Genomic DNA, 27231 nt, shown 5'->3' with positions numbered 1-27231 from the left:
TTATTGTGGGGTTATTATTCAGTAGTTCCATGATTTAGATGTAGCCTACATATCTCCAATTAAAATATGGGCAATTAAATATGTAAATATCCATATGCCTGCCTGTATACGTGATAGAATAATTTTTCCTTTCAGATGTACTAGGATTCTACTCTGTCTGTCATCAGTACAATTATTTACATTTGTACAGTTGTAGCAAATGTTTCAATTTATAATAACACATTGGCTGTAAATCTAAATATGTTAGGCCTACAATTTAAAAGTAAATGCACATTGTTCTTAAGAGGGCATCTTCCCCCAGTGTTACCCTATTTATTGTGTTCACTTACACTCACTTTTCTTTTTAAATTATAGTTCCGGTACTTGATTCTGGTTGGGTGGGGAAACAAACTTTTGTGTATTTGGACTTTTAACGTTGTTCTGTAGTTACTGAGATATAGCCTGGCCTTTGCCCCATCTTGCCCTGGTCTCCAGAATGACGCTGCATGACAAAAACTATAATGTTTGAAGATTGCTTGCATTATACATAGCCTAAACGGATATTTATCTATATAAACGTTTCCTTTGACTTCATTTCCCTCTCCCTAGTAGGTTATGTTTGGTGTTTTTTCTCGATTGGTCGTTGGGTGGCGCGTTGCTCTGTGTGCGCAGAGCGTTTCGGGTGTTCGGGAAAGTGTCATCGGCACGCACAGCTCAACTCTTTACAGACAGACAAACTTTCACTGCCGATACGAGCGCTTCTCCGCTGCTGCCTCTCGGTACTCCATATCCCGACGCGAGTGAGCGAGACCCGCGACAGTCTGCTATGAGAAAATGTCCGTGAATGATGTATACGTGTTCCGGCCGTTCAAACTCATCGCTCTTCTCTGCGTGTTTCTCGCACTTTGCCTGGACATTGTCGCGCTGCTGAGCCCCGCGTGGGTGACGGCGGATGGATACGCGCTGTCGCTATGGGAGTCATGCAGGGAGATCGACACCGACTGGAACTGCATCTCCACCCTCAAGTCTGGTCAGTGCCCTTACCAATGTTTTCAAGGAGAGAAATGCATGCTGTTATAATTAAATATGGGGGTTGTGTATATCCCCATTATAACTATTATTATAGTTATTCTAACTATACAATTACTGCTGATGTGTTCAAGCTGTAAACATTGTATTTACGCCCACGGAAGAGTCCGTTGTCAAACAAATAAAAAAAATAAACAAACTTAGAATGTAACAATTATTGATTGATTGTTGCATCAGTGTCAATTGACGTCATACATCGCATTTTATAGCCATGATTTGCTTTGTTTGTCTGCACGTGAACACTTAACCACATTGACTAGAATGGTCAAAATTAGCGGAGAAAACATCAAAGTCTCCAAATGTGTCCAAAACAAGCCCATATGTGGTGATCCGCCGTTTTACTTGAAAATAACAACACTGTCGCAATTTCATATAAGAAATGTGCGGAATTTACGGTGGTGCACGTCACAGATGACTTGATCAAACAATGGGTCATTGTTAGTCGACTCAGTTTGTCTATTTTAAACACCTAGCGGCAGTAGGCTAGTTCATTTGCTTTTTTAATCTCTTGAGCCCGAAATCAAATCATAACCGAGCTCAACAATAATCTGGAAAAGACAGATGTTTAGGCATCCGTTTACACCCTTCTGTTGCTCGAGTTTATCCTCATGTTGATAAGCAATTATAGGCTATTCACCATCTGGGAGGTTTCGCGTCGACTCTCGTGGGCTTTGTAATGGGGTGGGCGTGTTCCTCACCATTGTTGTCTAGCTGGCAGGAATGTCTTTGTTTTCATGCTTTTTGGGGGGACGTTTTTTGTAAACCAAATACAGCATGATGTGCTAGCGTACAATAATGCATTAGTCCACTGAAGTATAAAAAAGGAATGGAATTTTCTGATCATTCCCCCTAATGTGGTTTCAGTCTGACCTTTTTGGTCACCGTGATTTTTCCAAGTAGGCTAAGACATGTTCCTGTACCAACATATTTTGTTGATCCTGGAACAACATTCCTGTCTGAAACTTTAGTCCTAACCATATCCCTACTCTGTTATCCCTACAATCAGAGGGAAATTATAGATGAATAACACTGATGTGGAAGCTCATAACCCTGGTTATAAGCCTAAACTTGACATAAACTTTAAACTTGTCCCTCAGATCTGATTGGTTGATTGGAATGTTGTTCCCGGATCAACAAAGATGTTGATCCAGGAACATGTGGTACTTATAACACAAAAGGAGAAAATTTGGAAGACTGCTGGTATGCCAATATCTTTTCCATGTATTATAATGAATGGAATACAAGAACACCACAAAAGTATTTATTTTGACTTCTGTGGTGTATTTTAAGTCTTTTGAAGACCAGGCCATTATTTACTTAAGACCTTTACATTCTCCTTAGTCAGTAAATGAGAAAAGTAGTGCATGATTCGTGAAGGAAGTGTTCTTTTGAGTTCATTCCATTGTATCATTTTGTCCAGTTCATAAACCCGGTCTGAATAATTCATTCAGAAATCAGACTAATCTGGATCCGGTTCCTCGACTTAATAGTGGCTAACACTGGAAGGGGATGTAATCAGTTGGATAACGATGCAAAATTCAGTCTGTTTCTGTCTGGTCTTTAGGAAACTTTGCAGGAACTGCAAGCTGTACTGCTGCTGCATCCTTAATTCAAAGTTTTAATGTTCCCCATTCACTGTAATTGCAAAGAAATTGCACAGTCTTCAGAATTTTGAACTGCTGATTGAAGAACAAAGTCATACAGGTTTGGAATGACATCAGCATGAGTAAATGACAGAATTTTCTCACGTCACATCAAGTGACAATTTGCAGTGAACCAGATCTCAAACTGAATTCCATTCCAGACCACATCAGTGTTGAGAATACATTTGCAAGCCTTATAGAAAAAGACAGAAACTTTAAGACACAGGGTTTCTTCTTGTTGTCTGTGCCGCTTTGCTGCAGTTTGGTCCCTGGCATGTCTTGAAACAGTTCTTTGGTGCATTCCCTCTCTTATGTTCTCTCTGTCTGGCTCTCTTGTTGTCCTTCTGGCATACACTGCTGAGAAAGATGGCAATCTCTGAAGAATCCCAGGGCAGTTTTTGATGTTAATGAGCCTACAGCCGGCTCCTCACAGGGAATGGAGTCTGGAAGAGAACCCTAGAGATGCTTTCTGTGGGATTATGGCTATATTGATGTATAGTCCGTATTTCTCTCTGTCTTCGTCATCTTTTATCATAGCCTATCTCTCTGTACAGATCTGTCCTAAGGGGAAGCTTGAGGAGACACTCTTAAACTTAGACTGGAAGGGGTTTTTGCGTGCTTTGTGGGACAGAGATAAGAGGATTTCTTGCGAGAAAGACACACACACATAGTTGATGCTTTTGTAAGGATTGTCTTTAATGTCAAACCCATTTGCAACCCATTTTAGTTTTGCATTGCAATGTTGTATTTGTGATTGGAACTTTATATTTGAAGGGTGAATAAAATGAATGCAGACAAGATTTTAATTCATCAGAAATTGTTGGATTGTGAAATGTAACCATCACCAGAATAGAGCCAGACTAAGCCACATAAATGCCGATTTACTTTAACAATGCAATGACTAAATAGCTTATGTGGCTATTGATTAACTGAATTGTGCCTAATTCGAGGATACACACCTGTTTCTTGCTTTGTCTCCGTTGAGATTCATTCATGTAGGTCAGTTCATGTTCCCTTTTAACTTAGTGTGGTGACCCTTACCACTCAGACCCATGGGCACATTCACGAAACAGAATGCTCTGGAAAAAAACTTGAATTGAAATAGAACAGATGGGCGGTGGGTCCAAAAGCCTGAGACCACTACAAATGCTTCTAGTCTCAATTGTAGACAATGACTTAAATACATCTCTTTTATGATAAGCATGTTTTAATGTCTTGACTGTCAGGATATAATATATATTTTTTTTTTTTTTTATGAAAACTTGAAAAGTAGTTTAGCATAATCCTCATAAAAAAATATTTGAACTGTTTCACTGCTTATTAATTTTTGAAAAACTTTGTCCACCTACTAGGGTTTGGAATCTAAAATCGGAATTGCTAAAACTCAGACGATAACCAACCCTACCACCAACGTTTGTATGCTAAATCAGTCATGTCCCCTAATACAAACAAAATCATGTGGTACAAACAAACATGCATAAAAAAAAAACATAAAACAGGAAATAATATCATTGAGAGGACACCTGGAGATGGTCAAGATGACTAAATATAAAATAATCAGATAATTTGACCTTTTTATGACAAAGCAAGTTTTGTTTGTAAAATGTCATAAATAGTGCCTCATGATCATGTATTGTGTGCTGACGATTAGTTTCAATATATATAATTGTTTTAGGGCTGTCAAAAAGATATATATATATTTTTTTTAGTTTAACATCTTACATTTTTAACGCAAATAACACAGCATCCACTATTTTTCCCGGTGTCCTTTGGATAATGTAACAGTATTACTATCTGGATGGTCCAGAAAGGGAATGGTCCAAATGTCGGCCTATCTTATGATTCACCAATCATTAATTAAACTGATTTTAAACCATTAAAGCGCGATAAGACACAAAAGAGAACTCAATTCGGTCTTTATGTACACCACCCGGAACGTCCACGCAGAAAGACACTTCTCAGAAAGCGTGCCAGTCGCTGCAAAGGTTTTTCAAACTTCTTTTTACCCCTAAACGAAGAACGAAAAATAACTTTGCCGTGAATCTAGGTTTTTAAATTTCCTATATTTGAAAAAATTGCATTATATGTAAAAATTTGGGATTAAATCAAATTACAGTGATCAGACAATAATTGCAACTGGCCTACTGGCTTTTCAAAAACATAAATACTGTATATTAATGGATTAATAATTCATAATATTTCTTAAATACTTCTAAAATATATATATATATTTTTTCTATATAAGATCTATATAGTTTTTGAAAATAATTATCAAGATTTGCACACTGACATTTAATGTACGAAATCAAGGTGAATGATCAGAGACAGTCCCCTCTAAATCTGATCACAAGTGTTCACAGGAGATTCATTTAAGGCACATGATGTAATGACCAGGTGTAAACCTGACTCCCCTTGACCACTTCCTACGATACGTTAATACCAGGTGTAAACGAGGTCTTGTGTGTCAATGAAAGCAAGGAAGTCTGATCTTTAGTAGAAAGAGGTTCACATGTTAGTCACACATTTGCTTACATCTGATGAGTGACGAAAGTACTGCAGAATCCTATTACTTTACGTAATAACTTTTTCTTTTTTTAACAATTTGTTTAAAATAATTTATTTACTTAAGTTTTATTTTTAAATCCCAGATTTTTAGTCTCAGATTTTTGGATCCCTCTGTATGTGATTGATTTCATTCTGAAGTGTGTGATTTTACTAGATTAATATGAGCTCATGCAGGGGTAAGTGAAAGAGGTAATCCTGCATTGTATTCTAACAATTTCGAGGATTTGATTGGGGTACGACTTGCTCTGAGTCTTTGCGAACAGGATTAGGTTTAGTCACAGTGCGGTTTAGTTCTGGATCAGACTTTGTGGACTGAACTTAATCTGTGTTCTGGAAACTGTAACAAACTAACACAGTCTGATAATAATCAAATTATGATATTCCAAATCAGACAGCTGGTATATCAGTCCAGTTTCAGAACATTTCTAACTACATAGTAAGATTTTATTTTAATAGTTACACCCCATTCTTTGTCATCATTTGCTTGCCGTTGTCAACTTCAATTCCATAAGACTTTCTCTCTTCCATGAAACAGATGACCAGGTATGAATATGCTATTTGAGAGCTACAGTGACCTATTGATTTTTCCCCCACAAAGTAATAGATCATTATCAATAACACAAAGTCATTAAAACAAACATGATCACATAATGCTTAAAATATCTGAATTTGTTTTGTAGAAAAGTGCAGCATGAACGTTCTTCAAAATATCTGTTTTCATGTTCCACTTAAGAAAAACATATGGTTTGGAATCATATGGTGGTGTGTAAATAATTCTTTGGTGGAACTATTTCCTTAATTTATTGTTACTGCTCACTATTCTGCATCAAACTCACACTCATCTCAATTTAAAGGTGCTCTAAGCGATGTTGGGTGATGTCACTTCTTGTTGACTTTCGAAGTATTGTCAGACAAAACGGAGGCTAGCTTGACCCTCCCTCCTCCTCATCCCGTCCCCTCTCCCTCCCTTCCGTGCTTCCTGAAACAGTCATGAACCATTTAGAAAAAACAAACTGGATTTACCCAAGTGTCCAGTAAAAACAGAGCCGCCTGAAAGTCGGATTGGAAGCCCTTCTGCCGGCGGAGTTCTCGCCACCTTTTGAACGCTTTTCTGACTTCGCATTCCTTCTCCTTTTCGCTATTCTTTGTTATTTGTTCATTGGAACATCATCTCTTTGGTCGTGTGTCGGCCATATCAAAATTCTCAAGAATATACAATTTTAACGTTAGTCGTTGTTAGGACATCTCTCCTCTAGCTAACTTCCCTCTTCATGCTTCTCTCTCCTCCACTCCCCTTCATGTGCACACGCACTCCCCAACCCCCAGCCCAAATCATTCTTGTCGGTTATTGGCTGGAACACTGTTTGTTATGTTTCGTGGTCCAGGCTGGGCCAGTTTGTTTTTCTTGCCATTTGTGGAGCCTGCATGGGCTGTCTACAGAGACCGCGTTTTTTTTACAGTGTTCAGGGGACAGGCAGCTAGCGGATAGTGAGGAGATGTTTTCTGTATGTGACAAAAAATGTTTTGGCCTAAAAAATGCATGACATTGCTTTAAATGAAGAGACTCCAAAGCCAGACAGCTGATTTTGACTTATTGAATATAAATGATGAACTACTTTATATAAAGATCTAATATAAAGACCAAAGTAAAGTTTTGTTGTAAAGTTGATCTGTTACTTGTCCACCAGTAAGAAGAGGGTGGAGCTCATGTAGAAGGCATTTCAAAACTTGCTTTCACTCTGGTTCTTTTCCATTTTACATGTTGTTTTTTAGAGAACAGGGCGCAATGCATAATCAATGACATAGATACCCTGGGAAAACCCTTGTGTCTTTTCTGTCTCACACACTCGTGCTGATGATTGGCTGTTGTGACTGATGGTGCTTGTGTAACGGGTTATATTGAGCTCACTGCACTTTTTTGGCACAACTCATTAAAAAAACAACACCCAGGAGGACACAAATGAATAAAGTGCTTAGAGGTATCAGAGAGTGTGTGTGTTTGAGGTAAAGTGTATGTAGGTGCATGTGTTTGTGTGTGAGTGAGACACACACAATCCTTGAACCCCTGGGAGATTATTGTAAAAGGATCAAATTAAGGGCTAATTTACTCTGAGTGCCTTTCTTGTCTTATTTGGGGCAAGAGAAGTGGGATTAGACTTGAGAGAAATTATGAAAAAAAACTATTGAATAGAATGTGTGTGAGAGAGAACGGTGGCATAAGCTTTATGCCTATAGTGATAAAACATTTCACCAGTGTATTATACCAAATCAGAAATCCAGCATTCTCACAGTAACTGTCCAGCACACTAAAAACAACTTGTGCTTAACAGGAGAAAGCAGTCCGTTGCATGTATTAGTTTGTGCTGTCTGTTCAGTAAAAAAATCTCTGAATTTCAACCCACTTTGTATTGTTACAATGTCAGTACAGTATATCTAAATTAACATAGTTAACTTTTTCTTTATGTTACCTGGACAGAGAAATTCCAGCTTATTTATCAGCAAAAGTCCACCGGATGATGCGAAATGTGACTGCTTGAGGGATTTCGTGAAAACACATAGTTAGTTTAAAATGGAAACTACAAACACAGAGTTTTTTTTTAGATTTTCCGTTGCAGTGTTCTCTTCATGTTTCCTATACTGTCGTTAGCCCAACGTGGTGGATCGTTCACTAGAAAACAAGTCGACACCATTGTGACTAAAAGTTTGATAAGAAGTATATCCTACTCCTTCAATGTATTTGACTCTGGTCAAGCTTATCCAATAGGAGCAGACTGGGAGTGGCCTTGGACGGCAACATACCCAGTGCATTATGGGTGTTGGAAGTTTTTCTGTTTTCTCTAGTCAGATTGTAACGATTAAAAAAAAAAGCCTTTCTGTCGCATAAGCAGCCAAGTTTTATTGAAAATGCCATTTTTCCAGCAAAGAATTGCCCGTTTAAGAAGTAATAGACAGATTGCTCATATTAATCCAATTTAATCACATTTTTGTATTTATATTTGCTGAGATTATGAGTAAGGTAGGATCTGGAGCTACTTCACATGTGCGTTTCATCTTGATCATTAACCTTTTAACCAATTAGTGTGACGTCTTGAGTGGCGCTTGTCAGCCGTTGTTAACTTTCTTTGTATAAGTAAGTCAGCATGGAGATGCTTTCTTAAAATGTTCATGCCTTGTGTCTGTTGTATACCCAGAAGAAGGCCCTCAATCCGAAATGCGTTGGTAGTTTTTAGAATTGATTAGGACAGACCAAAGCTTTAAGTAGACATTACAAAGAGTGACTTTAGAATTCAGCATATTGTTTTATTTCCATATCACTAATCTACAGTACACAGCACTCAGATTTACACATAGGATGCATTCTTATATTCTGTCTGCAATGCATTTTAATCGCTTTCTTGCTAGTCTATATGCAGACATCTTTGGCATGTGAGTTTAAAAGGCATGTTAAAAATGTGACCTCTGCATTCTGTTCTAATTCCATTGCACTAGCGAACTCATGAGACTGTCATGGATAGATTATAGCCTTATGACTGAGGTTCCAAGGCACCAGCCCTCCTCTTGTTGCCCCATACATGGATTTTGTGAGTAAAAAAGAAAGCAAAAGAGATCTTATACCTTATGATTGTAATCTTAAAACCAAAATAAGAACTTCAGTGTTTCACAACTGCAAATAATTTCAACTTTATTTTGCAGATGTAAATTAAGTGGTTAATTAAAATCTATGTAGGTCTGCAGTGCCTTAAATGTGAAAAAAATATCCAAACAATACATACATTTGCACATGTAACACATATGGTCACAATTACAAAAATGAATCTAATTGCATCACTAACAAAATGCGTTCAGAAGCCACATTCGTGCAGAGGAAGTGCCTTGGACAAATAACATTTATCATTTTGTCAGTGCAGTTACTGGCACACATTCAATGCACCGTTTGTCTATCATTATCACTTTTACTTTCGCAGTACTTTTTCTTTGGCTGTCAGGTCACTACAGGGCTCACTTCTCCAGGCCCCTGGCAGTCATCGGCCCCGGGGCATTGGCCCCATTAATCCATTTTTGGTACTATGGCCAAATGTAACAACATAGCAGCTTGGCATTCATTTTAAATGTGCGGTCACGGGTATTTGTTGCATTTATCTTGGTTTTACAGTGCTACAATCAATTGAACTCTCACTTTAAATGGACTTTAAATGGGATCTGTAGGCTTTTGTGAAAAAGCTGCCTAAATGTGAAATTGCCTTTGTCCAGCAATGTCAACATATTTAATTAGTTGTAATGCTTGTCCTACACCTACAAAGGTGAAGAACATTTTCAATGCCTCTTCGTTCACATGGGTGTTAAATGAATGTTTAGGGGGGAAGGATGGAACGTTGCCATTTGGCAGATAGAAGCAAGGGTAAATATAATGTCATTTCCTCCCATCTGTTTGCTTAATGGCCTCTGTGGGGTTAGAGATGTTTAGATTGTTTGACTCTGCTTAGTGTCAAGCTCATTCACTCCAAGACAAAGTGTTGCAAACGACCGACACATTTTCACCTTAAAACTATTCACATCAAATCTGAACAAAGGTAAATCATACTTCAGTCTTTCACATACAATATGATTCAGTGGTTAATCACCAAGCAAATGTTCACAGTCAATCCAGAAGAGTCCTTTGCTTCCATTTAATGGATTTTTGCATTGAAAATTTGCACTCAGTGTGATGCTCACGCTCGCCCATAATGACAGTGAACAGCGACCTTCTTCATGTGTTTATGATGTTCATTAAAGAGTGCGTAAGAGCAACAGTAGGCCAAAAGCTGATGAGCCCACTATTTTGAGAAATCCAAATTAAGAAAAATGTGCTTAATACTAAATTAAATTTAAGGTTTGCCCTCAAAACACTTGGAATTTATTGCATGTTGAGACTGGGCGCAAGCGCAAACAGGACATTTTTATTTTTTTGTGTTACATTTCTCCATTTGTAGTTGGAATTAATTTTTATGTTTGGATGATGAAATATCTCTTTAACTCTTATAATAGACAATTATGACTTTGTCAGTTGTAAATGATTTCTTAACCAATGATTTTCTGTGTCCCTCTCTTTCAGACTGGCAAATAGCGACGCTGATATTGTTGTTAGCCGGGGCATCTGTGACATTAGTGGCATTTCTTATCGCTCTGATCTCTTTGTGTAAAGGCACACACAGAAGGCACTATCGTATGGTTGCAGTGTTCCTCTTCTCAGCAGGTAAGACACTCACATTAACATCTTGCTGGAAAATAATGACTTTGGTCACAAGCCTTTAGCAGGAGAACTCTGGGAATGTGACCCTTGACCTCTAATCCCATGTTGACACCTGGCATAACATCGAATGAGCAAGTGGATAGTGCTAAGCACAAGCAGAACACAAAACATTTTATAGTGTAAATGCCATTGGGTCCTGATGGTCACACCTGAGGATTTTAGATAACTTTAGTCAGAAATTTCCTCAGCTTGTTTGTCTCTCTCTTGCCCACACACCAGAGGTGAGAGCAGTTCACACATGTAAGTCACGAGTAAGTCTCAAGTCCCTGCCATCAAGTCTCGAGTCAAGTCTAAATCCGCAGTGCACACACATTGAGCATATCAAGTCAGTGGCTCAAACCAAGCAAGTCAAGTCACAGTACCAAATAACAGAAACAGTTTATATTTACCTATTTGACCTACTTATTTTCCCTCAGAAATTAAGTTTTTTAACTCTACACTTATATTTATTTAAATTCTGAATTATTATAAAAAAATGATAAGAAGAAAAATGTTGAAGGTAAAAACAGTTTTTTTTGCACAAGTGTGATGCATAGACGTTCAATTATATTAGTGTAACGAAGTTCGTTATTGTGGGAAGGAGGAGGCGGGAACCGTTGAACATTCACACATATTTTAATAAAATAAACAAATAAACAAATACAAAAACGAAAGTAAAGACGGTCGACTGCCGCCACACATAATAAAACAATACATTAAATAAAATAGTCCAGGCCTTGCCTCTCTCGATCTCCACTGTCGTCGCTCCTCCTTTTATGCTTCCGCTCCTCCGTGAGAGATATGAGACCGGTGCGTCTCATAGGTGTCGCTCATTAGCAATCACACCCCCGGACTTGCGCCGTTCTCCCACGCCCCTCGGCCTGTTCGCCACAATTAGTTTTATAGTAAGTCGATGTTGGACGGAAACCTTGTATCTCCAGATTTATTTATTTTTTCCTTCATATTTAAGAAATCTCTCTCTCTCTCTCTCTCTCTCTCTCTCTATATATATATATATATATATATATATATATATATATATATATATTTGAATATAATGGAAAAGTTGATTTATTTCCATAATTCCATTCAAAACATTAAACTTCCATAGCTTATAGATTCAGGGCCCACAACTTAAACGATTTCAAGTATTTAGTTGTTTATTTGTACATAATTTTGGCTTCCAGCTCATAAAACCCACGAAAACAGGATTTAATTTTTTTTGAATATTACATGAAATCACACAGTAATTACACAGTGATACCATGGTCATTGAACCAGGTTTTGGTTCTTTTGGCAGTGTGGGCAGGTGCAAATCCTGCTGGAAAATGAAGTCAGCATCTCCATAAAGCTTGTCTGCTGAAGGAAGCATGAAGTGCTCTGAAAATGTCCTGGTAGACGGCTGCGTTGAGTGGACAGCACAGTGGACCAACACCAGCCGATGACATGGCTCCCCAAACCAACACAGACTGTGGAAACTTCACACTGGACTTCAAGCATCTTGGATTGTGTGCCTCTCCATTCTTCCTCCAGACTCTGGGACCTTGGTTTCCAAATGAGATGCAAAATTTGCTCTCATCAGAAAAGAGGACATTGGTCCACTGTGCTTTATTAAATCCAGAGTCAACGCAGCCGTCTACCAGGACATTTTCAGAGCACTTCATGCTTCCTTCATTTTCCAGCAGGATTTGCACCTGCCCACACTGCCAAAAGAACCAAAACCTGGTTCAATGACCATGGTATCACTGTGTAATTACTGTGTGATTTCATGTAATATTCTAATTTTTTTAAATCCTGTTTTCGTGGGTTTTATGAGCTGGAAGCCCAAATTATGTACAAATAAACAACTAAATACTTGAAATCATTTAAGTTGTGGGCCCTGAATCTATAAGCTATGGAAGTGTAATGTTTTTAATGGAATTATGGAAATAAACTTTTCCATGATATTCTGGGTCTGTATATATACACATACATACATACATACACGTGTATATATACATAGGCTAATGTTGTATGTTTTTGAGGAGCGGAGAAGAGTGTCTTTATTTAGCATTTGTTTAGCCAATACTGTCTTAAATAGCCTGTGCAAAGCACTACATCATCAATATGACAGTAAAAAATGAGTGCCCACATAGCTACAATAAACTTTATAATATAACCTGTAAGTTTATGAAAACATAATGCGATGCACTTTCTGCCTCAGATGCGGCCATTCTAATGACAAAACGCGTATGTTCAACTTTCGCTGGTCAGAAACCTCTTAACTCCATTCGAGCTTGATTTTGGTGGAATGTTAATAATATAATGACACATGCAGGTGTCTGACCATATATAAAGCCACAATATCAACTTTTACACCAGAGTGTTTAATTATAAATAAAAAAAAGTCCTGAATTTCCTGAAAAGTTGTGGTTTTGGACATACAAGGTTTTCCGCCTGACAGCAGCGATTTGTTTAACTTAACATATTTATTTTCTGTGATTTATCACATACATGAGAGACAGAAATGAACTTTCCCATTAAGGGCCGATATTTGCTCTTAAATTGAATTCAAACCATATTGAATGTGTGCGTCATCTTGGTGACATGAATGCATTTACAATGCAATTACAACTGCATAAATAATGTTATGAGATTGTTTTAAATATATTTTTTTAATAAAGAAATATTAAATGATGTAAAAAATGAAATGATGCTTTTGGCAGTTTATCTACTTGGAATTGGTCTTCCAAGCGAAAAAAAAAAAACTAATCTGTTGCCATATACCGATTGCGGAAGACTAATCTAAATGCAATTGATGCCAAACTAATCAACTAAATCAATTTAAAAAAACAATTATTGTGTATTTTTGTGCTTTTTCTCAAACAAAACAGTTTTTGAAAATCCACAGGAAACATGTTCTCATACAAATTATAAATGTTACATTTTATATTTGCGTCCAGTTGGGTTCCAAAATAATTGCTGTCAGGTCACACTCGGATCTCATTTTATCGGGTCTGTCTCGGGTTGGGTTTTTCTTTAAAAAAAGATTGTGCATGTTGTTTCTGCACAATATATTCTTGGAATTATGTTCCATGGAAGAAAGTTCTGTCAGAGTAAATGATGGCAGAATGTTAATTTGTTTGAATTATTCATTTAAGCATGTATTTTAGCAATTAAAAGGGAAGTACAGAATCTGAGGGTTAAAGAAAGGTAGGATGTGAGAGAAATTCCTTCCTCTCTCTGTTTTTCCCACCAACCACTGCTTAACGCATGAAAAAATGTGTTCCCTCACCAAAAGCCACCCTCTCCCCTCCTCTCTTTTCCCAGACTCTGCCGTTCTCTCAGTTAGCTCTGGGTGGATTCAGGCAGTGTGAGGATTATCCTTATATGAGAGTGCAGGGAAAAGATAGAGAGAGAATAGGGAGGTTAAGGATTTTAAAAGCTGCTTCTGATGTGCCTTGAGCAACGTCTCCAGTGGCTTTGACTTCTAATGCCAGAAAATTACCTTCAGAAACAGCCGACTCTACATCAAATAAGATATGCTCTAAATAAGAGCGCCAGCTCCCATGAAACCCTCACTAGCTATTATATCAGTGTGTGTGTGTGTGTGTGGATCTGAATTTGCACTTCAGGAATGCATGTTCCATGTGAGGAATCACATGCTGTTCCAGAACCTCCGTTAGTTTAATCGTAACAATGGGGTAATGGCACAGGGGCAGATGACATAGGCAATCTGATCTGAGGCCAAAGCACCTCAGAGTACAACATTATTTCTTTTCCCCACAAAAACCACAACAACCACAAAGAAAACCTTCAAGGTCATTAATACTTAATACCATGCTATGAAAAATATTTTTACCCAAGGTTACACTGTATTTTGATGGTCGACTTTAGACATTCTACTAACTACAAGTAACTTTGCAACTACATGTCAACTAAGTCTCATTAGACTGTTAGGGTTAAGAGGCGGTCACACTACACTTTTCGTTCCATTGACTTCCATTCATACGCATGCAAATGTGTCAGATCACAAACGCAAGCTCATGCGAAAAGTTTCGCATTTCTCTGCGTTCCAAAGTTTAAGTTTGGTAAAGACGCTGCAGAGTGTGACGTCATATCACGACCGTTGCAGTGTCTGAAGACATTTTGCATGCTCAAAATCTAGAGTGATCACGACTTTTGGCATTACGGTTCAGATTAGTGGAATAAGTTGACATGTTAGTTGTAAAGTTACTTATAGTCAATATAATGTCTTTTGGGGAGCATCAAAGTAAAGTGTTAGCAGATATTAAGCATACATTTTACTAACACTCCAGTGAGAGTTAGTTGACCTGTAGTTGCAAAGTTACTTATAGTTAGTAGAATATCTAAAGTGGATCATCGAAAGAAAGTGTTACAGAAAAACATAATTTAGTTAACAAAATAATGTAGGCCTAACTAATAGTTTCAGTAGTGCTTTATTTCCATGGTCCAACCTGAACTAACCTGTCGTCTCTAACTGAGGTCCCAAATTTGGATTCTCTGCTTGCTAAATATTGCTCTAATGATTATGTGCATCATATGATAGTTGTACTTTTAAAATCTGTTCTCCCTTAAAATGGCTTTAGTGTAGTAGAATAGCTAAAAGCTTGACTGTAAGTTTTCAGTAGTAGCTTGAGAGAATAAAGTTTTAAAGTAGCCTATATTACTCAACACTGGTTTTAAGCATGGCTGATAATGCAATTGCTGAAAATGTTATCCACCAACTGGCAAGTAACATTTTATGTACTCTCTGTTTTATTTACTCTCATTTGAAAGTTCTCATTTCGCTCTTGGCAAGTATTCATTTTGGACCAGGAGTACAGCTGTTCTCAGTGGTACCAAACTCAGTTTACACATGCATTAGTGTTTGAAACGGCTGAGGAAAAAGAAATCTGCGTTCTACTTGCCAACAGCCTTTTGACATTATGTAAGACATATTTCCTCTTATGTAAGGCAGTTCTCCTCATTGGTGTACGTAACGCTGTCTAGGAAAAAGGAGTTTATGAAGGCATAGAGAGAGTAGATGGAAAGATGAATTTAGTTATTTCAGTCCGACGAGAATACATTTTTAATACTCTTAAAAATAAAAGTTCCAAAAGAGGGTTTTTGCACCGATGCCATAGAACCATTTTTGGTTCCCCAAAGAACCTTTCAGTGAACAGCTCTTAAAATAACTGTTTTTCTTAATGTTAAGAAAATTTTAAAAATCTAAAAGAGCCCTTTTCCACCATAAAGAACATTTTGTGGAATGGAAAAGTTTCATGGATGTTTAAGGTTCTTCTTGGAACCATCAATGCCATTAAATAACTTTATTTTTGAGAGTGAAGAATGAATCTGCCTGTATGGCGATTTGATACATTGTTTACTCCTGCTGTCCTGTCAACTTTTCCATGTCTCTCTCTCATACTCCCCATCTCCTAACTTGTTGAAGCCGTAGACTAGTGCAGTGGTTTTCAATCCTGGTCCTGGGGACCCACCTCTCTGCACATTTTGTCAACCTTAAAGGGTTAGTTCACCCAAAAATGAAAATTAGCCCACAATTTACTCACCCTCAAGTCATCCTAGGTGTACAGGACATTTTTCTTTCAGACAAATACAATCGGAGTTATATTAACAAATGTCCTGGCTCTTCCAAGCTTTATAATGGGAGTGAATGGCTGGAGAAAATTTGAAGCCCAAAAAGTGCATCCATCCATGATAACAATACTCCACACGGTCCCGGGGGGGTCATCTGAAGCGAAGCCATGGGTTTTGTAAGACATTTTAGAACTTTATAATCTAAAATAACTAGCTTCCGCCAGACAACCGTATACATGCTAGGCAAGTCGACTTGCGCCACAAGAGTAACCCGTGACTCATGTATGATGTAGGATGTAGGAGAATTGTAAGCTTAGACGCCTCTCGCGGTTTAAACAAATAGGGCTGTGCAACAAAGTGAAGCTCCTCTTCTATTATATAGAAATCCTCCGACATTTCTCTTCAAAATTGCTAATTTGCGACCGGTGTTTTGTTTTGCTCTTTCCCCTGAGCTTCCACGTTCGTCATTGCATTGTGCGTCGGGTCAGGGGTTAGTCTTCCACCGTAAATCGATGCATACGGCCGTCTGTCAGAAGCTAGTGAGTAAAGTTTATAGAGTTTTAAATATGGATATTTTTCTTACACAAATGCATGACTTCACTTCAGAAGGTGAATTCACTTCACTTTAACCCCCTGGAGCCATATGGATTACTTTGATAATGGATGGATGCACTTTTTTGGTCTTCAAATTTTCTCCAGCCATTCACTCTCATTATAAAGCTTGGAAGAGCCAGGACATTTTTAAACATAACTCCGATTGTATTCGTCTGAAAGAAGAATGTCATATACACCAAGGATGGCTTCAGGGTGAGTAAATCTCATGGGCTAATTTTCATTTTTGGGTGAACTATTCCTTTAAAGGGATAGGTAACCCAAAACTGAATGCGTCAGAACCACGTCTCCTTGCAGCAGATTTTTGTTTGTGTGTGTGACGGAGGGATTCCTGCGACTGTTTTAACTCTTTTGCACATTTTAGAAGCTCTTCTTGAGTTCTCATCTGGTAAAAAAAACCCCATCATTTATATACGCATACATTGAGCATATTTAGCATATCACACAGCATTGTTTTGGATGATCGGTAAGCTTATCGCGTTGCTCAGGAGCTAATTACCCTCCTCCATCCCCAGCTCCTCTTGTCCAGTCAGGATTTGGCCTTCTGATTCCCCTTCGAATCAGACTAATTCGCGAATAATGCTATACATTCAAATTATTGAGCATTAATGATATCTGCAATACATTCATGTTGGTTCTGTTCGGTTTACCCTAAGGGAGGTTATTGCTGCTCTTATCCATGACAGGCTGCATGGATGCGTAGGGAGTTCTTTCCTAGAACAGAACCATACCACCAATCCAGACTTTATGCTAATTGTCAATCATCTTTGACGATAGTGGTCCTGACAACATTGTGGAACTGTTTTCTTTTTGTTTGAAGTAAAATGCTAAACTGTCTATAATGAACACAGACAGTTTTCATTCACTGTATTGCATTCGAAAGTCAATGCGGAAGAGGACACAGAAGGACTGGTATAGGAAGGACTTCTAACTGAGAAGCACCTTAAATGTGCAGAGCGATGGACCCTAGGACCAGGGTTGAAAACCACGGGTCTTGTAGCCCGTGCACATGCTCAGACAGGATGAACAGTGATGCCTATATGGAAAACGTGTAATCCCCATCTCAATGGTTTTCTGTATAAAGGCCAATTCACACTGCACCGGCAGACAGCAACAGACACTTCGTCAGGTTTGGTTGGATCAGTGTGTTACCCCTGTCAGCATCTGTCGGCTCTCTTTTTTGCAAATCAAACATGTTGAATCACCGTTTGTTGGTCTTTGAATGTCTGAGAAGTGACGTACTGTAATCTGGTGACTGTCGGCATTGGTCTGTGTCTGTCGGGGCAGTGTAAATTGGCCTTCATACTGTAAATATAAAATACTTAAAGGCCAAAAAAAGATATGTATCTGCATTTATTAATTTTGTATAATTGTTTTTGAATATATTGTGAATGTAGTTTAGTTTATCTTGCTTGTCTAAAGTTCAAGTATAAATACACTCAGTGAAAAAATGAGACATTCGGTTGGTATGTTGTGAATGTTGTTACGGCTGCATTTTCTTCACCAGCTGTAATTGCTTTCCGGCCTTATGTGGATAAAAGTCTACTTATGGAGCCAAGCAGGGAGAGTCATTAAAGGTGTGTGTGTGTGTGTGTGTGTGTGTGTGTGTGTGTGTGTGTGTGTGTGTGTGTGTGTGTGTGTGTGTGTGTGTGTGTGTGTGTGTGTGTGTGTGTGTGTGTGTGTGTTGAATATGTACCCATGGGTTCTTAAAAGGTTCTTTGTTGGGGTATATGGTTCCATGAAGAACCTTTGACATCCAAGGAACCTTTCCATTGCACAAAAGGTTCTTTGTAGCGTCAAAAGGTTCTTTAGATTATAAAAGGGTTCTTTACCATTAATCTCATGTGACCTCACATTGTTGGAGTAAATTTGTGTTTCCCATACATTGATTTATTTGTGGCGGCCTGCCACTATATCTACACTGACCGCCACAAATAGATTTGTGCTTCCTATGTTAACTAGACTGTGGCGGCCCGAAAATATATTTAAACTTACAATGATAACATAAAAGGAACCTTTGAGAAGGGTTCTTTGCAGTACCGAAAAAGGTTCTTTATGGCACTAAGAAAAAATAGGTTCTTCAAGGAACCTTTCAGTGAAAGGTTCTTTGGGGAACCAAAAAAGGTTCTTCTATGGCATCGCTGTGAAACCCCCTTTTTGGTTCTTCCTGGCACCTTTATTTTTAAGAGTGTATGTGCAAAAAAGAAGTGAAGCTTTATTTTTGTAACAGTCTTGGAAATGTACATGCTCACAGACAAACAGATTCATTTCTTTGGTAGGAAGAAAACGGATGTATCTTTGGTGAAAACTAATTATTCTTATGCTGATTTCTATTTTACCTGGACAGTCCAAATTTCCAACTTCTTACTTGGAAGAGTGCAGTGGATGCCAACTTGTTTTCTAACTTGGAAACTTGGAAGACTTTGCAAAGATGCAGATGTATGATGTCACATGAACATGGAACAGCCAGGAAGATGTACACAGTTGAAATGTACTGTTTAAACACATAAAATGCATCAGAAAGTCAACATTTCCAGATGCGTTAAATATTTTACGCCTTGACAAGAAGTATTTTCATTTGTCTCATTTCTGCTGTTTTTCATTCATGACTGTTCAGCACATTGTGTCCTTTACTTTATTCACTCCACCCACACACTCATTAACTTACTACATGCCTAATTTACTTTCTCTTACACACAAAAGTATATCTGCTCTACAGTAGCTAAAACACACACATGTGCGCACGCACACACACACACACACACACACACACACACACACACACACACACACACACACACACACACACACCAATGGGACCATACTGTGTAAGGTGTTACCGGCAAGGTTTTAGTATGCCTTCGTGTGCTCTTCTGAATCTGAACGGGATAGATTTAGTTGTATCTGACCCAGAAAAACGTAACCATGATGCTTGTGTAAACAAATACTTACTGTTATACTTCAGTCCTGTTTATTTCTATAAACTCTATTGGTGGGTCTATTGGTGAATTGATCTGAATCATGGTCAGCTCCGCATCTTTTCACAGCATTTATTTTAGTTGGTGGTGTGCAATGACTTGTACATAAATTTCCTCTTCATTCATTGTGTAATCTCCCTTAAGATGGAGTCACAAGGCACTGTTGTTGAATAGAACATATCCCAGAACATTTTAGTCAGAACATTTGACTCACAAACCTTATCCCTTCCCTTTTTGGAAAAACAGGATGCTAATGAAACGGCGTATATTTCTGGAGGAACAACATCACACACAGAGGAATGTGTCCCATAACAGTTTCGGCATTCCATGCATTTATGGGGGAAGTGAAGTTGGGCTTTAATATCCTGTTCTGATATAAAATGTGAGGTAAATATCCTCAAAAGCAAGATACCGATCTCTCTGTTCCTTTTCCTGTGGTACTGCGTCAGTGGGTGGGAATGATATCCATTTAGATAACTGACATCCATGAATGAATTGAAACATACTGTTCTCTACAGGTCTTTTTTAAAGTTCACCCTTGTTATGAACAGGTTATGACCACATGATTTAAATAGTAATATAAGTACCATAGATTATGATGGTTTTTATTTGATTTGGGTTAACGTTTTCTTCAGACACTAGAATGTCTTGCTAATTTTATTTGCAATTTAACTTCCCAACCTTGAAATTGTTTTACTTTCCCTTAACTGCTTTTCAAACGTTTTAACTGTATGTGACAACTGTTCCATGGCATGTATTTATTACAATCTCATTTATGTTCTGTTAACTGTCTCCAACAAAACGTCAACCTTACAAATGTTGGAAAATCCATTAACTAGTTCTTCATTCTTATACTGCCTGGGGACTTATTAAAAACCTGCACACCCTGATGGCTGGAAATGCCATAAATCATTGGATTCGGATTTTGTGTGCAGTATGTATCAGACGATGAATAAATTAGTCTGAGACCAAGACCTTTGGAATAGGATAGTTCCAGTTTGTTTGGCTTGGAATGTTGGAATGTCCACTCAACCCCTTCAAAGAATGTCAATGTAATTTCTTATTAGAAACATGAAGACCATGTTTTTTGTTGTTGTTACATTACAGTCTCCTATCTCAGCTTAATATGCTGAGAGACTTGAGTCTTTAAGTTAGCCAATTGCAGATTGATTCACTGAGTTTCTGTGGCGCTTTCAAGACATTGCTCTAGGATGCATCTCCTGTTCAACAACGTAACTCACTGCTTAACCATCATAGTATGATTCATTTGTGGAGAAGTGCTAGTCAATGTTTTCCAAAACCGTTGTTTGAACCACATTGGTTCAACAGTTTAAAACTGTCATTAATGATGTTGCGCTGGTGCTGAAGTAATAACTTCGGACACACTTTATATTAAATGCCTTTAAAAAAAACAAAAAAAAAAAACAGTAATATTATGAAATATTATTACAATTTAAAATAATGGTTCTCTTTTTTAATATAATTTAAAATGTAATTTATTTTTGTGATGCAAAGCTGAATTTTCATCAGCAAGTACTCCAGTCTTTGGTGTCTTATGATCCTTCAGAAATCATTCTAATATGCTGATTTATGATCAATGTTGGAAACAGTTGTGCTGCTTAATATTTTTTTATAACCTGAGATACTTTTTTCAGGATTATTTGATGAATAAAAAGTTAAAAAGAACTGTATTTATTTAGAATAGAAATCTTTTGTAACAATATACACTACCGTTCAAAAGTTTGGGAACAATAACTTTTTTTTTTTAAAGAAATTAGTACTTTAATTCAACAAGAATGCGTTAAATTGATAAAAGGTGATGGTAACGATTTATATTGTTAGAAATGTTTTTATTTTGAATAAATGCTGTTTTTATGAATAAATGCTGTTAACGTTTTACTCATCAATGAATCCTGAAAAAAGTATTCCAAAAAAATATATTAAACAGCACAACTGTTTCCATCACTGATAATAACTGAGTATCAAATTATCATATTAGAATGATTTCTGAAGGATCGATCATAAGACACCAAAGACTGGAGTACTTGCTGATGAAAATTCAGCTTTGCATCACAAAAATAAATTACATTTTAAAGTATATTAAAAAAGAGAACCATTATTTTAAATTGTAATAATATTTCATAATATTACTGTTTTTTTTTTTGTTTTGTTTTTTTTGTTTTTTTAACTGCAGGCTTGATGAGCATAAGAGACTTCTTGCAAAAGCATTAAAAATAGTAGTGTTTCCAAACTTTTGACTGGTACTGTATGTACAGTGAAAAAAAAAAAAAAAATGGTGTAGGATTTACTTTAAAACAATTTTCATTCAGAATTTTCTAGTAAATTTCACAAGTAATTGCAAAGAAACCGCAAATAATACATTGAAATAAATGCGAAATTTTGAAATAGAAATAGAAAGATTGAAACAGAACTTTCTTGTGAAACGTACTCCAATAATCTTATAAATCTTATAATCAATATAGGCTAGTTTTATTTACAACTTTGAAAACACATTTACAACTTTTTTCACAATGCATTTAAATTGCACTATATATTTAAGAATTCTAGCATGTAATTACAGGTTGTACACCTAATATAAAGTGGGAACTGCTAATTAATCAAGTATAAATTTCAGAGTATTATAACTCATTTATAGCAGAAAGCCGTTAATTTGGAGAAATTTGCACAAGAAAAAAATATGAGAAATTCTCATTTACGTGCACATTGTATGAGCTGTATGTACTCAGATATGGACGTTTTACGGTTTACGGATGTTTGTTGGAACTATGATTTATTGACCTCTGTTGGCAATGCAGTAACTTGTGACCATGGTTGGCTAATGATGTTTTTTGGGAATGCAGCCCGAGACAACAACATTGGCTCAATCTATACATTTGGTTGAAGGGCGTCCTGTTTGGTCATGCAGCGCAGATGTATCAAGCTATCTTACTTGTTGCTTTTGAAAGCTGTGTGATTGTTTTTTGTTCTAGTCTGTGGTTTTATTAGCATATTTATATGAAACAAATTCATAGGAGCTCAACGGTATATTACTCAGCAGCACCAAGAAGCTGTTTCAGTCTCGCACAGAGAAGCAGAGGAATGTGAGGAGACCCTGAGGGAATGAGCCTCTCTCTCTCTCTCTCTCTCTCTCTCTCTGTTGTGTGTGTGTGTGTGTGTGTGTGTGTGTGTGTGTGTGTGTGTGTGTGTGTGTGTGTCAAGCTGGCAGGTCTTCTGCACACACTGTGCCAGACCCTGCAGCATGGTAGCATGCACAATTTCTCTCATTAATTTGTTGTTTACAGAGGGGGACTTGCTAAGTCAAACAGGATTGCTTAGAGTTCTGTCCTCTGTTTATTTGATTGACATGATCTTCTCCAGTTGTAACTTTTCTGGCTGATTGCTTATTAGTGCTTCTATCTCTATCATTATTGCACATATTTAGGCATAGGCATTACACAAACCTCCAACCCAAATAATCAGGCGTTGACATGTGGGTAATTTACTTATAGATTTATGCATTTGGGAGACATTTTTTAACCAAAGCACCTTGCATTACAATAATTAAATGTATTAATTAATATATTAATTAAAATATGCATTCATATATTTGAGAATACATTGAAATCTGATTTGCAGTTCATACAGACAGGAATTTGAATACACCTGTTTTATGATTTATCATGTTTTTAATTTCTGGCCTGAAAATTATTATTATTATTATTTGTTTTGTGGCATAAAGTAAAAAATGGCCGGGTGGTAAAATCAAAATGGAGAGAAAAATCTTTTTTTTATTTATCTTTTTTTTTTTTATCATGTTGTCAAACTGCTTGAGTGCCTAAATTCTTTTGAAAAACAGTAAATCAGTAATCTGGTGCAATAAACATGTATTTTTCTACAGAAAATAGAGAAGAATATAGATCCCCTTGCTTACCCTGAATGTAAATAAGTCTCTTAAAGTTTTGGATAATTAGACATTTTTTATGACAAGGCAAGGTAATTTCAGGTTGTACAATGACATGTGGTGGGTATTTGTGGAAAATACTTTTTTCTTTAAATTACGTGCAGCTGACTCTCTATCTCTCACTTGCACCAGATGCCCAAAAACTAATTAGCACCTCATACTTGCATTTGTTACAGAACAGAACTTTGGCTGACTTAACAAAAAACTCTATCAAGCACTTAGAAAGAATTTAGAATGCAACTGCAACAATGTTGCCGCATACTGAGGAATCATATCACCACACTCAAATTACCCAACACACTACTTGTTTCTTACAGAATTGATTTTAAAATCCTGATATTGATTTTTAAATGTCTTCATGGTACTGCTTCTGCATACCTTAGCAATATGATTACTAAATATAATTGTGCTAGATCACTCGGGTCATCGAACGGCGACTTGCTTGTACTGAAAGTGGGAACTCAGCACTGCTGTTAGGCATGTTGGCTAAGTAACTGCATTATTTGGCAAAATAATTGTTCATTGGGATTTTATCATTAATTAATTAAAATATTAAGGAGGATCTGTTAAGGTTTATTTTTATTTTTTTTGTGTAATGTTGCTGTTTAAGGATGAAAAAAGTCTGCAAAGTCACAAAGCACTCCAAAGAAAGTTATTCTAACTCCCTGAAACACCTCCATTGTAGTCTTGAGTTTTCTTTCTGGAACGTACGTGTCACAATATCCCTCCTTTAAATAATTCCAGCCCGAGACATGCGTGAAAAAAAAGGGCAAGGCCTGGTTGAGTTGCGTTAGTAGTTTGTTGAAACTCGCGGTTATGGTAAGGTGCGTGACAAAGCGGATGGCCAATCACAACCCACTAGTCCAGTCGACCAATCAGAGCACACTGCGCTTTTCAGAAGGAGGTTCTTCATAGATACAGGAGCTAAACCGTTACTGACGGACTGGGATGAGAGGTGCTGCAACAATCAACTATGTTAATTTTTTTTTTTTGAAACTTTAAGCATGAAAACATATTCTAGTAGGCTAGACCCCAAAAATCAAGGCATGGATTTTGAAATTGGGCATACCATGACCTCTTAAATTGAGCATTTGTGTATTTCATGTTACAGCTATTTTATAAAAGCAATAAGCCACACTAGGGTGTTTTACTGTAATTTTACCATGATTAAGAGGTTTAGGCTCTGCTTCACATTAATCATATCAACACCCTGTAACTGGCTTAAAATCACTGTTACACATAACTTCTTGTTACTTATCGCTGTGTTAAGTCGCGGTCACACTAGACTAATAACAAATAATAAATCCATGATGTAAAAATATACAATCTACTCCACTTACTGCAAAATCTTTTAATTCAGCTGAGAGGTCGTGCCGTCACTTATTGATCTTCTATTAGTCACACAAGCTCCCGTAATATGAATTTGCAGGTCAGGATTCACCAAACTTAAACTTTGGATTGCGCTGTAATGCAAAACTTCTTTGCATGAGCTTGTGTTCCCTCTCTGCAAAATTTACATGCGTATGAATGGAAGTCAATGGAATGAAAAAAGTAGTGTTTACACCCCTTTATATATTTATTCTGATATGTTGTCTCTTTCTCTTGCAGTGGTCCTCCAGGCGTGTGCTCTGGTTCTCTACCCGATCAAATTCATTGATGGCAAAGTCTTGCAAACGTATCACGAGTTCAACTGGGGCTACGGGCTGGGCTGGGGCGCCACCATCTTCATGCTGGGAGGAGGAATCTTATTATGCCTTAGAACAGACATATATGAAGATGCCATGTACTAAGGGCTCCAATACATGATCATGCTCACTCAGTAGACTCAAACACTATATCTGTCAAAGCAAGCAAGTAACCAATCTCTATTACATACAGAACAGGAGACCTACATGCAGCACACTCACAACACATACAAACGTTACAACTCAATGTCATGAGAATTCATAAACATCAAAACATCACCATGAATCTCCACTCCCTACACCTAACCCTTAGAGGGAAGAGACCATGCAAATTCATATGAATTTGCTACCAAATACTTGTCATGGGACTGTGTTGGCTGCTTCCCAATGCACATGCATATGCTATGCGTTGTTTGCGTTTGTGTGCTCTAAAAAATAAAGGTTCTTTATTGGCATCTATAGTTCCATGAAGCACATCCATGGAACCTTTCCATTCCACACAAGGTAGATTATTGAAGTATTCTTCACACTAAGAAAAAAAAGAGGTTATTTTAAGATGGGTCCTGAAAGGTTACTTTGGGAATCCCAAAATGGTTTTGGAACATTTTATTTTTAAGAGTATTTTTAAGATTTTTCTTTCCACTTAACCTGTAGAATCATACATTTAAAAATGGCTATTGCTATTGCAACCTTGACAAATTTCTACAACTGAAACTCTGAAATGAGTCATCACAAACGCCTCTGTTTCCATTGTGCAGTTGGCGCTAATGCAAACTTGGACAATCCTTCACTCTTCAAGGAAAGATTCTTTATTGGCATCTTTATTGGCATCACATTCATGGAACCTTTCCATTCCGCAAAAGGTTCTTTATGATTCTTTTAAAATGATTCTTTTAAAAACTGTTCACTGAAAGCTTCTTTGGGAACCAAAAATGGTTATTCTATGGCATCGCTATAAAATCCCTTTTGAACCCTATATATTTAAGATTGTTGGTGCTAATTTTATACTGTTTTTAATGTACTGTGTTTCGGGACATAGTAATCTAGGACGGATAGTATGTGAATTGGGATGCAGCCATTTACAAGTACACACAATCTAGCATATTACATATACAAGTACGCACACTCAAACGTATTAGTCAGTTGCTCATGTACAGTGTGAAGGCCTAAAATGAGCATGATGGGCTGTTGTTACAAGCTTCAGAACGGATGAAGTATGAAGAAAAATTGTAAGCTGGACTGCAAGAATTCAGAGTGTTCAAATTAAATGTCCTGGTGGGCATTTTAAAGAAATGGGTTTGTGCCCTTTTGACCATTTCAGCAGCATATCCCATGGACCTCCTTCCATAAGGAAGGAAAAGTAATGGAGCAAGTTCTCGAGGAATTGTTTTCTTTATGAAAAAGTATACAGTATATAGTTGCTTTTACCATTTTGTATATTTCTTGTGTTGCGCTATCTGTTAGAGAACATATCATCTTGTTAATGTATTTATAGTATTCAGATGTTTGGATTTAAAGGATATATATTTTATGTCATGTTGTTTGATATTTGCGTTTTTTTGAAAAATTAAATAGATTTTGGGGAGAAGACCTTTTACCTGGGCTTTACAGCTCAAACATATCAGTTTCCTTTCTCCGTTTTAAAATAGAACAATAAAACATGCTGTTGAAAAAAAAAAAGCAGACTCAACTCTCAATTGACAACAATTGTTTCATGTTAACATGTTGCTAAGCTAAGAACGCAATACACAGATATTGATTTATTAGATTTAACTTTGTAATACTAATTTTCTGTATTGAATGAAATGCAAACAGATTTAGTATCAACATTCACTGTCACACAAATTGGTTAAATTTAACATGATTACAG

At 37.1% G+C, this 27231-nt stretch overlaps 1 protein-coding gene across 1 annotated transcript; it reads left to right on the top strand.

Moving 5' to 3' along the window:
- The first annotated feature begins 580 nt into the window (after positions 1 to 580).
- Positions 581 to 26470, top strand: LOC311294199 (transmembrane protein 47-like). The gene is made up of 3 exons (XM_084414920.1): positions 581 to 1009; positions 10369 to 10509; positions 25285 to 26470. The coding sequence occupies exons 1-3, from the start codon at positions 814 to 816 to the stop codon at positions 25464 to 25466; spliced, it is 519 nt and encodes a 172-aa protein (XP_084271046.1). The 5' UTR covers positions 581 to 813; the 3' UTR covers positions 25467 to 26470.
- Positions 26471 to 27231: the final 761 nt, after the last annotated feature.

Source organism: Rutilus rutilus, assembly GCF_951802725.1.
Source record: "Rutilus rutilus genome assembly, chromosome: 7".
Taxonomy (NCBI): domain Eukaryota; kingdom Metazoa; phylum Chordata; class Actinopteri; order Cypriniformes; family Leuciscidae; genus Rutilus; species Rutilus rutilus.
The sequence above is the reverse complement of the archived record's forward strand: the minus strand, read 5'-3'. Positions and strand labels throughout refer to the sequence as shown.

Bases quoted from the DNA above. Each gene is read 5' to 3' on its own strand.
- LOC311294199 (XM_084414920.1), top strand. From the start codon at position 814: ATGTCCGTGAATGATGTATACGTGTTCCGGCCGTTCAAACTCATCGCT. The intron at 1,010-10,368 runs GTCAGTGCCCTT...CCTCTCTTTCAG, and splicing joins CATCTCCACCCTCAAGTCTG to ACTGGCAAATAGCGACGCTG. The intron at 10,510-25,284 runs GTAAGACACTCA...TTTCTCTTGCAG, and splicing joins AGTGTTCCTCTTCTCAGCAG to TGGTCCTCCAGGCGTGTGCT.